General features: G+C 45.2%; 3 protein-coding genes across 3 annotated transcripts in view; 1 reads left to right on the top strand and 2 right to left on the bottom strand.

The window, feature by feature from the left end:
* The first annotated feature begins 1,960 nt into the window (after positions 1–1,960).
* On the top strand, positions 1,961–3,986 carry LOC130372607 (E3 ubiquitin-protein ligase TRIM39-like). Its single transcript, XM_056578709.1, has 2 exons — positions 1,961–1,998; positions 2,104–3,986. The coding sequence occupies exon 2, from the start codon at positions 2,106–2,108 to the stop codon at positions 3,678–3,680; it is 1,575 nt and encodes a 524-aa protein (XP_056434684.1). The 5' UTR covers positions 1,961–1,998; positions 2,104–2,105; the 3' UTR covers positions 3,681–3,986.
* Positions 3,987–4,628: 642 nt separating this feature from the next.
* On the bottom strand, positions 4,629–6,524 carry LOC130372244 (protein FAM133-like). The gene is made up of 2 exons (XM_056578120.1): positions 5,759–6,524; positions 4,629–5,359 (listed from the first exon to the last, which is right to left on the bottom strand). The coding sequence occupies exon 1, from the start codon at positions 6,375–6,377 to the stop codon at positions 5,799–5,801; it is 579 nt and encodes a 192-aa protein (XP_056434095.1). The 5' UTR covers positions 6,378–6,524; the 3' UTR covers positions 4,629–5,359; positions 5,759–5,798.
* A 2,578-nt stretch (positions 6,525–9,102) lies between these two features.
* The window catches only part of LOC130372245 (actin nucleation-promoting factor WASL-like), a 29,480-nt gene continuing 23,196 nt past the window's right edge, over positions 9,103–15,386 (bottom strand). The window contains 5 exon segments of the mRNA XM_056578121.1: positions 9,103–11,670; positions 12,137–12,242; positions 12,940–13,416; positions 13,419–13,492; positions 14,806–14,959. Coding sequence (XP_056434096.1) covers positions 11,609–11,670; positions 12,137–12,242; positions 12,940–13,416; positions 13,419–13,492; positions 14,806–14,959 — 873 coding nt within the window. The 3' untranslated portion in view covers positions 9,103–11,608.

Below are 15,386 nucleotides of genomic sequence, written 5' to 3'. Positions count from 1 at the left end.
GCCCTTAATTAATAAAATTATACGAAACAAGCAAAATGAAACCACACATGTTCCCAAAACAGACAAGGGAGGGGGCGGGGGATTCATTGGAATTAAATGCCACATGGTGACAAGTGTTTGTTATCTCTGACTGATGGTCAACTCGATGGTCTGGTTCGTCTGCTCTACCCTGAGGCACATGACTCAGAGTCAAGGTCATGTTTTATGAGGTTATATTGCATCTGGGAGGTAAGCCTTACATAACATCCAATGTTAATCAATGTTAAATGACAACCATAAAAGCTTTGGTTTGAGGCACCCAGCCCACTGATGATGTGGTGTTTTGGGACTCATCCATAACCCAATTATCAAAAGAAGCCATACCATAAAGCATTAGTAACTAAAGCTATTTAAGAAACTAAACAGGAACCCATCGGGTAGGAGGACTAAAGCCACCAGGAAGAGGGGACACTGGCTCCCTTCCCTGATATGATATTCTAGACAGAGGATTAGTTCCCCTGGAGCAGGACCAAGCCCAAAAGGTTGGGTCCCAGATGGGGAGATCCAGAAAATATATCATGGTAGTGGTGTGTGTGTGGGGGGGGGGGGGGGGGGGGGGGCGGTCACATCAGCCAATGGGAAGAGTGATGTGTGTGTGAGTGAGTGAGTGAGTGAGTGAGTGAGTGAGTGAGTGAGTGAGTGAGTGAGTGAGTGAGTGAGTGAGTGAGTGAGTGAGTGAGTGAGTGAGTGAGTGAGTGAGTGAGTGAGTGAGTGAGAGAGAGAGAGAGAGAGAGAAACAGACAGACCGATAAACAGAGAAAGAGATAGAGAATCTGAGGTCAACATTATCACACTCATAAATCCCATTATAATCCTGTTTGTGTGTCTTGGAAAGTTTCCCTCGGCTTACAAGAGCCGCAGCTGTCCAGAGACAAGTTCCCAGTGACAGCGTACCCATTCTCTACACCAGGGGTCCCTCTCTTATGGACTTTGTTAATCTTTTTGAGGCACCCAGCCCACTGATAATGTGGTGTTTTGGGACTCATCCATAACCCAATTATCAAGCATTAGTAACTAAAGCTATTGAAGTAACTATACATTTTTTCAGATCAATTAAAATGACCATGAACATTGTATTTATTACCAAAAATACTGGTTGATGGATCATTTGGTAGATTACCTTCAGTGTCCTCGCGGGCCGCTCGAGGAGACGAGACACTCGCTGGTGTTGCTAGGGCGCCATCTTCAGTTTGGACCTGGAACTGCTAGTCGAGTCATCTCACTATTGGGTGTTATATTCTAAAGACAATTATACAGGAGTTAATTCCGACCAAGTTATTAGGTGAGTGCTGCATGCAGCGCTCAACTATTGTTCTTAAGGGCGCCCTCTGGTGGCGCCCTTAATTAATTAAATTATACGAAACAAGCAAAATGAAACCACACATGTTCCCAAAACAGACAAGGGAGGGGGCGGGGGATTCATTGGAATTAAATGCCACATGGTGGCAAGTGTTTGTTATCTCTGACTGATGGTCAACTCGATGGTCTGGTTCGTCTGCTCTACCCTGAGGCACATGACTGAGTCAGGGTCATGTTTTATGAGGTTATATTGCATCTGGGAGGTAAGCCTTACATAACATCCAATGTTAATCAATGTTAAATGACAACCATAAAAAGACATATAACCTGAGCACACAGGGAGAGGGACCGGGTTGTTCTTAAACTTAAACACTTCTAAATCTAAAGAAGAAGAAAACGCACAGTGCATATGACGTAAGCGACACAGTACATGAATGTGCCAACATTCCAGGTGTGGAAGGAGGCAGGAGTTAGGGGAGGAGCGGAGAGAAGGTCCTGTTCAGGAATCGAAACTTAGCTTCAAAGGTAGGTTTGAATCTAAGTTTCGAAAACTTAGGTTCAAAGAAACTAAAGCAACCCAACGTGGAAGCAGTTCTCTTTTTCAGGAGAAAGAATTATCAATATTTGGAAGAATAGTCTGCAGGCATAAACCACAACAAGGTGAGTAAAACAGAACAACTTTGAGACAAGTTAAAACCTTTCTTGCCGTTATGAAATTAGAAATATATAATTGCTCAAGACATAAACTTTGTCGTCTGTGTCTAGGAATGGCCTCTGCTACTTCTTGGTCTGAAGAGAACTTTTCATGTTCCATCTGTCTGGATGTATTCGACAGCCCAGTTACCACCGCATGTGGACACAACTTCTGCAGAACCTGTATTACTAAGGTCTGGGATGAACAAGTCCAGTTCAAATGTCCTCTTTGCAATGAGCTTTTCCGCACAAGACCTGATTTACGGATCAATACCTTCTTATCAGAGTTGTCTACTCAGTTTAGAACGTCTGAACGAGTAAACAAGCAGCATTGTGTTAAACCAGGCGAAGTTCCCTGTGACTTCTGTACTGGGACCCAGCTGAAGGCCGTGAAGTCCTGCCTGATGTGTCTTATCTCTTACTGTCAAACCCACCTGGAGCCACATCATAGAGTCGCAGGCCTGAAGAAACATCGGCTTGTCGAGCCTATGGACTGTCTGGAAGAAAGGATGTGTAAGAAACACAATCAACTACTGGAGCTCTTCTGCAGGACTGAACAGGTGTCTGTATGCCAGTTCTGCACAGAGGATGACCACAAGTCCCATCCTGTTGTTCCTCTAAAGGAGGAATATGAAGTGAAGACGGCCCAGCTTGGGAAGATAGAGGCTGAAGTTCCACAGATGATCCAGGAGAGAAAACTAAAGATTAAGGAGATCAAAGAGGCAGACAGACAGATCAATGCTCTGATAAGCCATGTTGAAAAGTGGCGGGATGATTTCAACAAAACGATCAAAGAGAAACGGAAATCCACAAAGAAACAAACTGAAGACCTCGTCAAAGAGCTGGAGCAGGAGATAGAAGATCTGACTAATAGAAGCTCAGAAGTGAAGCAGCTCTCACACACCAAAGACCACCTTCACTTCCTCCAGGCCTTCAGATCCCTGAAGGATCCTCCACCCACCAGGGACTGGACGACGGTGGAGGTCCGTACTCAGTCATACATACGTACCATAAGGAGTTCCCTGGATCAGCTGGAGGAGACACTGAACATGGAGATGAAGAAGCTGCCTCATGATGCTGAACTGAAGAGGGTCCAGCAGTATGCAGTAGATTTGACTCTGGATCCTGATACAGCTCATCCCGAGCTCATCCTGGATGGGAAAGGAGTACATGATGGAGGTTTAAAGAAGACACTCCGACACAGCTTAAAGAGATTTGTAAATTGTTTATGTGTTGTCACAAGGCAGCGCTTCTCCTCAGGGAGATTTTACTTTGAGGTCCAGGTTAAAGACAAGACTGCATGGTGTTTAGGAGTGGTCAGAGCTTCGCTCAGCAGAAGTGGTTGGATCATATTGACCCCTGAGACGGGTTGTTGGACTCTCTTCTACGACAAGGATGGGTTGGTATTTAGAGACGACCCTAATGTCCGTCTCCCTCTGAGAGCTGCGCTCCAGAAGGTGGGGGTGTTTGTTGATTATGATGAGGGTCTGGTCTCCTTCTATGATGTGAAAGCCAGGGTTCTTATATATTCTGCTACTGGTTGCACCTTCAGTGAGCCTCTCTATCCATACCTCCGTCCCTGTTCAGGTTATGGAGGTACAAACTCTGCCCCCCTGATAATCTCACCTGTCAATAAAACAGTCATTTGATAATAAAATATTAAAACGACCAAAACACCAGAATTCCTGAATTTAGAATCTATGCAAGATCTGAAATATCTGCATTAGAAGATCTTGAAGAATAGCACCCATTATAAGGATAAGAATACACTAAAGTAGATATGTGTCTGTTTTTGCTTTCACGTTTAAAGCTATACGATTGTTGCAGTTATGTTGAACATGTTTAGAGGATACATTTTTATAAATAACCTCAGTTTTTTAAATTTCTATTGGTTTTAACTTCTGACTAGTGAATAACACAACAATCCATTGTTCTTACCTTTGTGATTTTAATAAAAGGAAAAGTCAAAAAATGTAATGTGTGCGCCTACATTGTCATTGTAATGGATCATTTCTGTGGAATAGATACATTGCAATAATGTGTTTTTTCCATTTGTTTGTTTCCTAAAACCCTTATTTTGACCATTTCGAGATTGATGGAACGATTTAGATCACTGAAGAAATAGTATTTGATGAACCGGTAAATAACTCGATCCCCATCATACAACCTTTCATGTTTTACACACTTACACAAAGCTCAAAGCTACATGCTACATGTTAAGATTCTTACCAAGTACCGTGACTTTGTCTCTTCAGCCCTCCTCTCCTCTCTCCTTCCTCTCTCTTCTTCTCCTCTTCCTCTCTTACCTTTTGTTATGGGGTAGTAGAGCGAGTGAACTCAGGACCCAAATGCTCGACCCAGACAGTAAATTGAAGGGTCTTTACTGAGGATCAACAAATAGGTAAAGGCGGGACTTGAAGGCTGGAGGGTAGTTGGACAGGGGAGGGTTCGGCAACAGAAGGGTAGTACATACATACACATATATACATACATACACATACACACACACACACACATATACACACACACACACACATATATACACATATATATATATATATATATATATATATATATATACATATATATTGTTACGCACCTGGCCTAGGGGCGCCAGGCTACACAACAAAAAGACAGGAGACAACAGTTTCCCAAACAAAATAAGTATTTAATCAAACCAAACCAATCCAAGTGCTCAACTTATAATAAAAGTATGGGATGTGGAAGTCAGTAAGTCTGTAGTGTGGAGTGTGTATGCATGAGTGGATTATAGGTGTGTGTGTTGTTTTAACATAAGTGTTGAAAGGTGTGCATGGATATGGAGCTGAAAAGAACAGAGAGGGAAGGACTGGGGAAGCAGACTCTTATAGGGCGTTGGCACCCGGGCCCAGGTGCACGCCAATCACCCCTAATGACCCATTGAGTAGGCCTAGGTCTCTGCTCCCCAGTCCTAAAAACAAATGGAAGACACAACATACAGGGAACCGTCACACCCCCCCCCATAAAGACGGAGTCCCAAAGGGATCACCGGCAACCCATTTAACCTTAGATAAATATATACTATCTACTCCCTGTCATACCCAACCTCTACTCCAATGGCCGCCTGCCCACTGTCACAGGCCTTCACCCCAGCAACCGGTACCACGGAAGCACTTTAAGGGGTGCAAGACAGACAGAGGCAAAAAGGACCAACGGAGACCGGACCTCAGTCATGAGGAGCCCGTGACAGCGCATCGGCCACCACGTTCTCCGCCCCTTTAACATGACGAATGTCCAGGGCATAGGATTGCAGGAACAGTGACCATCTTATCAATCTCTGGTTTGGACACTGCAAAGAATGTAAAAAAGTCAGAGGGTTATGGTCTGTATAAATAACCAGGGGGGTACTACCGCCAACATAAACATCAAAATGTTGCAGAGCTAAAATCAAAGCCAATGCTTCCTTTTCAATGACAGTAATTTAGCTGGTAAGAGTTGAATTTCTTAGAATAGAAGCTAACAGGTTTATCTATGCCCAGGTTGTCCTCTTGCATTAGAACGGCCCCCGCCCCCACATGACTAGCATCAGTGTAGACTGTGAATGGCCTGTCTAAAGGGGGAGCTGCAAGAACCGGAGCAGTACACAAGATCTTTTTCAAAGTTATCCCTTGTATAAATCTTGGCTAGACTGCCGAAAATTTCAATAAGTCCAGCTTCAATATGAGGCTGGCAAGACAAAAGTGTGTACGTCTGTAGTGAGTGAGGTCCCAGCGATGAGGCCGCGGGTCCTAGTCGTGCTCCGAGCCCGACGCCGTCCTCTTCTTACTCTTCCTCCCGTGCTTCTTGTGCTTCTTCCGCCTCTTCTTCTTGGATTTTGTTATTCTGTCCTTCTCTTCACTGCTTCTATTTTTCTTCTTGGCGTCAACAGCCTCTTCCCCTTCAGAGACCACCGAGGACCCTGAGGAAGAGTCCTTGTGAATTCGCTCCGCCTTTCTCTTCCTGTGCCGGCTCTTCTCGTCCTTCTCATCACCTTCCTCCTTGATTTTCTTCTTCTTCTTGCTCTCCGCATCAGACTCTGCAGCCGAGCCGTCTGAAGCTTTCCTGGCCGACGACTTCTTCCTTTTCCGCTTCTTCTTTACACTCTTCTTTTCACCCTCATCATCTTCCTCTGTTACCAAGGGAACAGAGGTCACCACTGCCGGCGGCGGCGGGACCCCAGCCCAGACCTTAGCACCCACTAGGTCGTTGCCCAGGATCAGCGTCACACCCGGAATAGGCAGTGCTGGGCGCACAGCGAGCTTTGCTTCTCCCTGGAACAGTTCACATTTTAGGACAACATTATGCAAGGGAACCAACAAAATATTCATGTCTATGCCCCGGATAGGAACCTTATCACCAGTGTCAGAAACATTAGTCAAAGGGAGAACACCAGCTTGGATGAATGAATCAAAAGCCCCAGTGTCCCTCAAAATAGTTACCGGTACTTCTTCCCCACCATGCACCAAAGACACAGTCCCCTGCATGATAAATGGACGGTAAGAACTCAGAGCTACAACTGATGTATCCTCATTTGGACCGAAAGTAGGTGTAACACAAGTGGACACCGGACGAACTGGAGCTGCCGTAGCAACCCCTTTTGGTTCCCAATGACCCGCCTTAGGGGAATTTAACAAGAAGCAATCTTTTTTCCAGTGCCCCCATTTGTTACAGTGATGGCAAACCTTCCCCGAGTCACGCACATCCCTACTGTTGTTGGCGTTAGCTCTGGAATCGACAGGCAGAGGTTTATTAAATCGGCCATGCGACTCACTGGCAGCAACATAATTGCCACCGCCCGCTCTAAACTCTCCACGGTGCGTTAAAACAAAGTCATCTGCGAGCGCCGCCGCATCTGCTGCGTTGCGTGCTTTCTGCTCACTGATATATGTTGCCACACGAGCTGGAACAGAATCTTTGAACTGCTCCAAAATCATCAAATCTTGTAAGCCTTCGAAATCCTCCACCTCCGAGGCGTTACACCAGCGGTTAAAGCTCGTCGTCAAATCACGTGCAAATTCCAAATGACTTTGTCTGTCATGTTTCTTCCAAAATCGAAACCGCTGCCTATACGCCTCAGGAACGAGCTCGTATGACTTCAGTACCACCGCCTTAACACGGGCATACTCTTGACTGTCAGCCGCATTCATAGCCGAAAAAACCTCTTGCGCCCTGCCTGTTAAGACGCACTGCAGCATCAATGTGCGCGCCGAGTCAGGCCATTTACGCACATCTGCCACCCTCTCAAACATGGCAAAGAATGCCTCAGGATCACGTTCGGAAAACTTGGGCACCAGACGTAGATTGCCACTAATGTCAAACCCCCCTGCAGACCGTTCTGCAGGTTCTGAAAACACTTGTGCAGCCGCTGAAATCTTGCCATCCCCTATCAAGTCCAGTCTATTTTGCTCTACCTGCAACTTAGCCAGTTCTGTCTGCTGTTTCATTTTTTCAATAGCATACTCACTATCTAGCCTAAGTTGTTCCCGATCAGTTTGTAATTTCGCTTGCAAAATGATTAATTCTTTTTGTTGGTCGAACGTCAACCCTGACATGGCTGCTGGTGAAGGCACCTCCATTGCGGCACCTACTGCGGGAGAAAGAGACGCCTCCTCTTTCTTATCCCGTTCCTCAGTTGAAACCGCTATACCACATAGCTCTCTTTTCAAAACTTCCAACAATGTCTCCTTTAACCTTCTATCACTAGCTTCAATTTTCAACCCAAAACGATCTGCAACGTTCAGCAATTGGTCTTTGGTGCATTGATTTAAGAGCTCCACCGAGGGAGACTGAACAACGTCATCCACTGACACCATCCTGGGTATTGTGCGCTTTAAGAGCCTCCTAGCTGGCAAACCAAACAAACTAAATACAATACAAGTGTCCCCCTAGCCTATATAAACCCCAGCTAACTCCACCCTCTTCGTGTGCCGGTTGCGGAGGATTTCTACGCACTGAAGGCCACCGCAAAGGCCTAGCTCATACCAAAGGGGAGGAAAGGCAACCAATAACTGGCGACCCGCATGCCCCCCTTAGCCGTGCCCCCGAGTCGAGATATTCAGTACGAACTTCTCGCTACTGCCGCACCTGACGCACCTAGCCACCCCCCGGCCTAAACCAACGAGCTATTTTACCCAGGCAGCTAAGCGCACCTACCGGGGACACTCGTATCAAACAAATACAAAAAAAAAAAAAATAAACAACCAGCCAGGCAACTGTTGGCGTCCCAAATGACGTTTACTTAGCTGCACAACTACCAGAAATAAACAAGTCTCCAACCGCACAAAATGAACCAAACAGCTACCGTACTGTACTGAAATAACCAAACCTAATCAAATTAACTCAAATTTAAACAGATGAATTCAACTCATAACAATTAACTGCATCTCCCCAAAGTCTGAATAACAAGCCTGTAACATTGCTTTGTCTACTCACCGGACTGTTGACCAAACAATGGAACGACGGAACCTCCCGGAAAGATTCCCAACTGACGTCACTCCATTCACAAATCCAATACAGGAGTGAGACTAAATTGACGCTCCAAACTCACTGTACAAACAACTTATTGGACGAGCCCCCACTTTGTTACGCACCTGGCCTAGGGGCGCCAGGCTACACAACAAAAAGACAGGAGACAACAGTTTCCCAAACAAAATAAGTATTTAATCAAACCAAACCAATCCAAGTGCTCAACTTATAATAAAAGTATGGGATGTGGAAGTCAGTAAGTCTGTAGTGTGGAGTGTGTATGCATGAGTGGATTATAGGTGTGTGTGTTGTTTTAACATAAGTGTTGAAAGGTGTGCATGGATATGGAGCTGAAAAGAACAGAGAGGGAAGGACTGGGGAAGCAGACTCTTATAGGGCGTTGGCACCCGGGCCCAGGTGCACGCCAATCACTCCTAATGACCCATTGAGTAGGCCTAGGTCTCTGCTCCCCAGTCCTAAAAACAAATGGAAGACACAACATACAGGGAACCGTCACAATATACATACATACATACATATTTACTTACGTCATCCATCTTTCATGTCTGCGACAATTCACTGGTTATATGCTTGCATTAAATAAAGCAGTAAATAAATACATGCCATCTGGGAGATGCTTTTATCCAAAGCGTCGAGACCCTGAACTCTGATCTTAGCATGGGCCGATGCAAACACTGTGCTCCACCGAACAAGTTAGACAGGAGGACCACTGTGTGTTGAACTCACTCAACCCACCTTTTTATTCCGTTGACCCCTTCATCTTCAACGAGTTTCGACATCCCTTTAAAAAAATAAAAAAATAAAAAATGAACTGGTAGTTAAAGAAAGTGGTTTTAATCTACTTGAATTAAGCCCTGGTCGGACTTCAATAGCAGTTCTCCTGGAAGTAGAAGCAACTTTGATCCACTACTTAACCATAGTGTTATATTGCCTCACTGAAAGGTTGTACGAAAGAAATTGACTTTCGACCATCACTGCTTGTGCCAGGCTCTCTGAAGTATCGCATAAACGTTTTTATCTGGATAGACTACCGTCACACCTGTTAAATACTTACAATACATGGAGTTTGTCACAATTAAAAAAGCACATACTTTTCTGATAATATTTTAGGGGCAGGTCAGGTTGGACATCTTGCTCAGTGATCCATACAATTTGTACAATAAAATTCATTAACTCAAACAATCATGAGTCTTAACAGCTCAGATAACTATTACACCAAATGATCAGTTATTATTGCCAATTATGGAAAGTGAGCTGGGTTTAGACTGCCGTGAGCTGGTTTGTTTGCTCAGTACTAGACCTGCTCAGTACTGTTTCTATAGTTCCTGAAGTTCGTATCTAAACCAACACAAATGCTGTTCAAACCGGTTTCGTTATCCATAGCAATGCCATGAAAGGTGTACCATTACAAATGTACTAAAACAAAATGCAACTACAAGTTGAGTACAACAGAACGACTACAAGTTCATTTTTTTGTATATTTTAATTTTTTGAAAATATATTGGTGCCAACAGCGCAGAAAATGGAAGAATGGAAAATCAATAAATCACTTGGGACTAATTACAGAGCTAATTGTTGGGCCGAAAACAAAGATACGTCAAAAAAAAGAAAGAAAATAATGACAGTGAGAAACTGTGCTTCATTGCGGAACACCGTAGCCATGATGATATAAAATGTTGAATTATGACACAGTATGGTTACATTAAGTTTTATCAAGAAAGTTCATAACAAACCCTGATAAAGTCTCGACAGCTGAATCATAGAAAAATAAAGGAGCTGTAATAGCTCCTTTAAAAAAGTTTTAGGGATTTGAAGCAGTCTCTAGTTTTTTTTTGTCGTATGCTGTCCACTTTGCATGATACACTTGAAACCCCAGAAAGTATGCATATAATCTAGGTATCTTTACGATGTTTGTATACTTACTATGGTTTAAGTACAAGCGTTCAATAAGATCACTGATACTTTCGTTTCTAGTCATAAACCGTTAGCATGTAGCTCAATTCTTAAGCAAAAATATTGTATCTCTTAAATTAAAATGTATTTATTTCTTTTAGTTTTTCACAATGTACTGAACCTCTGGATTAAAACCAAAAAATACTTTAAACTGAAGGTGAAAAAAAAAAACTAGTTTAGAAAAGAAAAGTGTATCTGTAGTGTAGTGTAGTGACAAAAGAAAAAGTACAATCCCATAAAATTCACAGACAGCCACCGGTTATGTTGCGGCACACCTTGTGTATACGTGTTAATGCATAGTTGGATGTGTATTGGTTAAATGCTTGATGAGGTGTGGTTTACCTTGATAGTAAAGTGTAGGTACGATCCGCTGCGATATGGACATGAAACTAGCCCATAGTCATGCAGAGTCTTCCTCTTTCCATTTGTGCAAAAATATACCAAGACTCAGAACTCTGGAGCAAAATTTACAATTGATAAACGGATAAAGCTAAATATTTAGGAGAAGAAGAGAATTTTTTTTTTCCTTCTTCCTGTGTTTTAAGAAAATAAGAGCGCTAAACTAGGATCATTTTTCGAATAAGTAAAAATAAACTACAGAGCAATTGGATATGAAAATAGTCTTGTTGAATATAATTCTTCCCCCCCCCTGATTAACAACAATTGATTCTTTACTAACCCCGCCATTAAATCGCTTATCTAAACCAGAAAAATAAACTCTAGCTCGAGAGACCCTATGATGTCATGATTGCACGCGTCAATCGGGGGAATGGAGGGAGGATTTTGCAAAAGCATGATAGAGTAAGAGTGACAATACCCGTCAGTATCCATCACCAGGAAGAGGAAGGCAACAAAATAAATCAGGAAAGAGAGTAAGAAAAGACGAGAATAGAAAAAGAAAAAAGGTTGTTACATTAGGATACCAGATAGACATATTTACAGATTAAACAGCATATTGCACGGATTAATAATAAAAAAAAAAAAAGCTTAAAGGCAACAAAAATATACAGCAAATCATTGGAACATTTACATTTATAATCCGAATGTGAAAGATTTTTCTTTTCCTGTTATTAGTGTTGTAATAATCATCTGGGAAGGGGTGGGGGGGGGATAAGGAGCACTAGTCTTCCCATTCGTCATCGTCCTCAAAGTCCTCATCTTCGTCATCATCATCGTCCTCATCTAGATCACACGGAGCAAAACAGCAAGATGGTGAAACCTTCTTCACATGCTGGTTACCGTCGCAACATGTACTGTATTTTATCGAGACTCAACGTGAAAGGCATTAGGACTTAGTGTAAGGAATTATAGATTGTGTATGTAAGAAAAAGTGTTAGAAAGGGCAATCTGTTAACTGAAAAGAAATAAAACACATTTTTTTTAATAATATTAAAATGGAGGGTAAATATACATCGATTCGTCTTGTCTCGTTTTCTTGTTTCTTGTTTACATATACATATACATATATGAAGCTCTTGGCTTGAGTGGGAGTGAGTGAGTAAGTGAGAGAGGGTGAGTGAGAGGGTGAGAGGCTGAGTGAATCAGTGAGTGAGTGAGAGGGTGAGAGAGGGTGAGAGAGGGTGAGTGAGAGGGTGGGTGAGTGAGTGAGTAAGATGGAGAGAGAGGGTGAGTGAGTGAGTGAGCGTACCTGAGGAGTGGATGGCCTTGCTCCTCTTCTGCATCACCTCCATCAGGGCCCCTACGATGCCCGCAGAGGGGGCGGCGTTGGGGGCTGGCCCTTCGCCCTCCACCTTCTGCACCGACACAACACAAGCACAGAGGTGAACGAGTGAACCAGAGCGCTGAACGAGTGAACCACGGAGGTGAGCGAGGGAACCATGTCACGTGACTTGGGAGTCACAGGAGGCGACATACGCGTGACAGGAAGTTGCTGCTTTGAAATCAAACAGTTAACATCTCGATACCGAAATTAGGGTTAAAATAAAGTGTGACGCCAGTGACTTATAGATTCACCGTACTGAATATCCAGGACGGCTATTGACACGGAGGCAGAAGTCCACCTTTAGTTAGAGTCTCACATGAGGGGGAATCAAATGTCGTATTTACCGAATGCACAGTACAGGACAGTGAAGTTCTCGAAAAGGCCAAGACATGTGCCAATTACGTAAAAAATAAGAACTAGAAAATAAAATAGTAGGGGTTGCAGCTATACTACAGATGACCCTAGAAACACCTTTACACAAAAACACCATGCCTCTGAGAAATGTGATTATTGTTAGACTCTTTAAAGTGGATAAAAGCGTCTGCTAAGTGCCCTAAATGTAGACGCGAGTGTAAATGCTAAGCGAAGATGCTAAGCGTAAACGCTTAGTGTAAATGCAGAGTGTAAACGCACAGAGTGTAAACGCTGAGTGTAAACGCTGAGTGTAAACGCTAAGTGTAAACGCTAAGTGTAAACGCTGAGTGTAAACGCTGAGTGTAAACGCTTACGGCCTTGAGCTGGATGCCCTGGCGGATCTGTTCCAGCAGCGAGTCGCGCCCCGTGTTGGACGACACCGGCCGCTCCTTCTGGCTGTCCACCTTCTTGAGCTGCCGGCCCTCGCGGATCTGGTTGAGCAGGGCCGACTTACCCCCGCCCTCGCCGTCCCCGCTGTCCACGCTCTCCGACATGGGGGGAGGAGCCGGGGGAGGGGGGCCGGGCGGAGGCGGCGGCGGGGGAGGAGGGGCCGGGGCTCCGCCCCCACCACCGGCGGAGGAGATGGGAGGGGGAGGGGGGGGAGCCGGCGGCATGCAGGCGTGGGAGGGCGGCGGGGGAGGCGGGAGGGAGACGCGGCTGGGGGGGGGAGGTGGGGGAGGGGGGGGCCCGCCCGTGCCGCGGGAGGGGGGCGGGGGAGGCGGAGCCGAGGTGGGCGCCCGGGACGGGGGAGGGGGTGGGGGGGCGCCGCGTCCGCGGGCCGGGGGGGGGAGGGGGAGGGGCCGAGCCGTGGTGGGGGGGGGGGCGGGGGTGGAGGGGGGCCGCCTCTCGAGGGAGGGGGAGGGGGGGCTGGAGAATGAACACAAAAGAAAAAACGATAAGTCATTCAGAAAAAATGATAAAGGCGTGATAATGTCGGAAAATAGTTTGCGCTTGCGGAAGACCAATCAGAAGTCAGGAGGCTCTCGTTTGAAATGACAGAGTCAGACGGTGGCTTGTGAGATCTGGGTGGTTGGAGGAGATGCGAACACGCTCAAGCCTCTGCGTTTAGTCGGGTTGCTGGTTCCACACCATGCAAGTCACCACTTCAACTCTTCAACTATAACAGAATCTAACAGAACTTTAACAACAGCCAAACACAGCTGGGCAAAGGGGGAGCAGATCTGTATTCGAAAAAGTTAGGAGAAATGAAGCGGACAAAAACGAGCTTCACACGTTTCTTGAAAAATAAATCGGGAGGGCAAAAAATAACCACACACCCACAAGATACGACTACGTAAGTTGTGAGGTCATGTTCAAGGTCAGGGCGGCCTGTGAAATGACAGCAAGAGACTAAAGGACACGAAGAGTCCCATGCATTGACACCTACCGTTCCAGCGGGGAGGACCTGCGGGCACAACCACACCGGTCAAACCACGTCTGATAGACCGGCCATACAAAACCCCTTACATCCCAACATTATGAATGATTACAGCCTGATCAATACACACGCCCACTCCCATTTCTACCCCTTACCCCTTCCCCTTACTCCTCCCCCTTTTGAAGGGGTAAGGGGTAGAAATGGGATTGGGCCTATGAGTGCAGTAGGGTCATAAGGAACATTACATCGAATTGATCCAAACCCATGGAAGGTACCTGCATGATCTAAACAGAAAAACACTAAGGAAAGGCCACTGTACCCAACAACCGCCAGTTTCAACATTTGAAACTAAAAATGGGTGATATTATGCCACCAGGGGTGGGTGTGATCAGCCCTCAAAAGACGCTTGGAAATCTGCCTTTCCCTGTGTTTTAGTGACATCTCAAGGAGGCGTGTCCACCTAGATGCACGATGGATAGATGAGCAACGTTTGCTGCAGTCCACTGGGTAGGCTGTTAGACTGATCTATCCAGCACACATCTAGGTGGACACGCCTACTTGTGATGTCACTAAAACACAGGGAAAGGCAAAAATGTCTAACCGCAATCACACCTGGTCGAATAATAGATCCCCTTTAAATTACGAATAACATAACGTTAACATAAAAAACATTTGTTATAAAATAGCCAATACAATCTGGTCAAGACTCAATGCTGCTACACAAAGCGAAGTCTTCCAGCCTCACATGGACCAGAGGGGAGACCCTTTGGGTAGATCCTTCCTCACCAAGCGGCCCGCTCACCTTGTCTCCTGAGCTCGTTCTTCACCGCCTCCACGCCGCCCTTCTTCTCGATGAACTCGTAGATGACCTTGGACGTCTCTTTGTCCTTCAGCTGGGCCTCCGAGATGCCGCACATGTCGAACAGGTGCTTGAGCTCGGGGTCCAGGTTGTTCAGCTGGGGGGGGAAATCATGCGTTTGATGAGGTTCTGGGTGTTTGTCAGTTAAGAAAGTTTGGTTGAAGTTACCCAGTGACCCAAAAACAGCCAAGTGGTTTTAGTAGTTGGATTTCCTTTAATATACGCTTTGCTAAGGTTTGAAATAAGATGTCACTAAATAATCTTTTTATAGCTTTTTTATGTGGTGCAGAAGGGCCACGACAGGCAAAATGGCCCACTGCTCAGGTGGCTGTAGCCCCTGCCTAGGTCCATGGCCTACACCCATCTGCACGGGGAGGTAAACAACAGTGTACTGCCCCCTAGCGGTACTTAAGCAGAACTGCCCTGCATTATGTCGCAGATGCTATAGGTTCATACGTTTACTATTTAGGACTACATGAACACCTAAATAATTGCACTCTAACTACAGATATCAAGAAGGGCTA

This window comes from Gadus chalcogrammus, chromosome 19 (assembly GCF_026213295.1).
Source record: "Gadus chalcogrammus isolate NIFS_2021 chromosome 19, NIFS_Gcha_1.0, whole genome shotgun sequence".
NCBI classification, from domain to species: Eukaryota; Metazoa; Chordata; class Actinopteri; order Gadiformes; family Gadidae; genus Gadus; species Gadus chalcogrammus.
The sequence above is the reverse complement of the archived record's forward strand: the minus strand, read 5'-3'. Positions and strand labels throughout refer to the sequence as shown.

What these genes read in the sequence shown, in the direction of transcription:
- LOC130372244 (XM_056578120.1), bottom strand. Translation starts at nt 6,377, where the DNA reads ATGAATATTTTGTTGGTTCCCTTGCATAATGTTGTCCTAAAATGTGAA.
- LOC130372607 (XM_056578709.1), top strand. Translation starts at nt 2,106, where the DNA reads ATGGCCTCTGCTACTTCTTGGTCTGAAGAGAACTTTTCATGTTCCATC.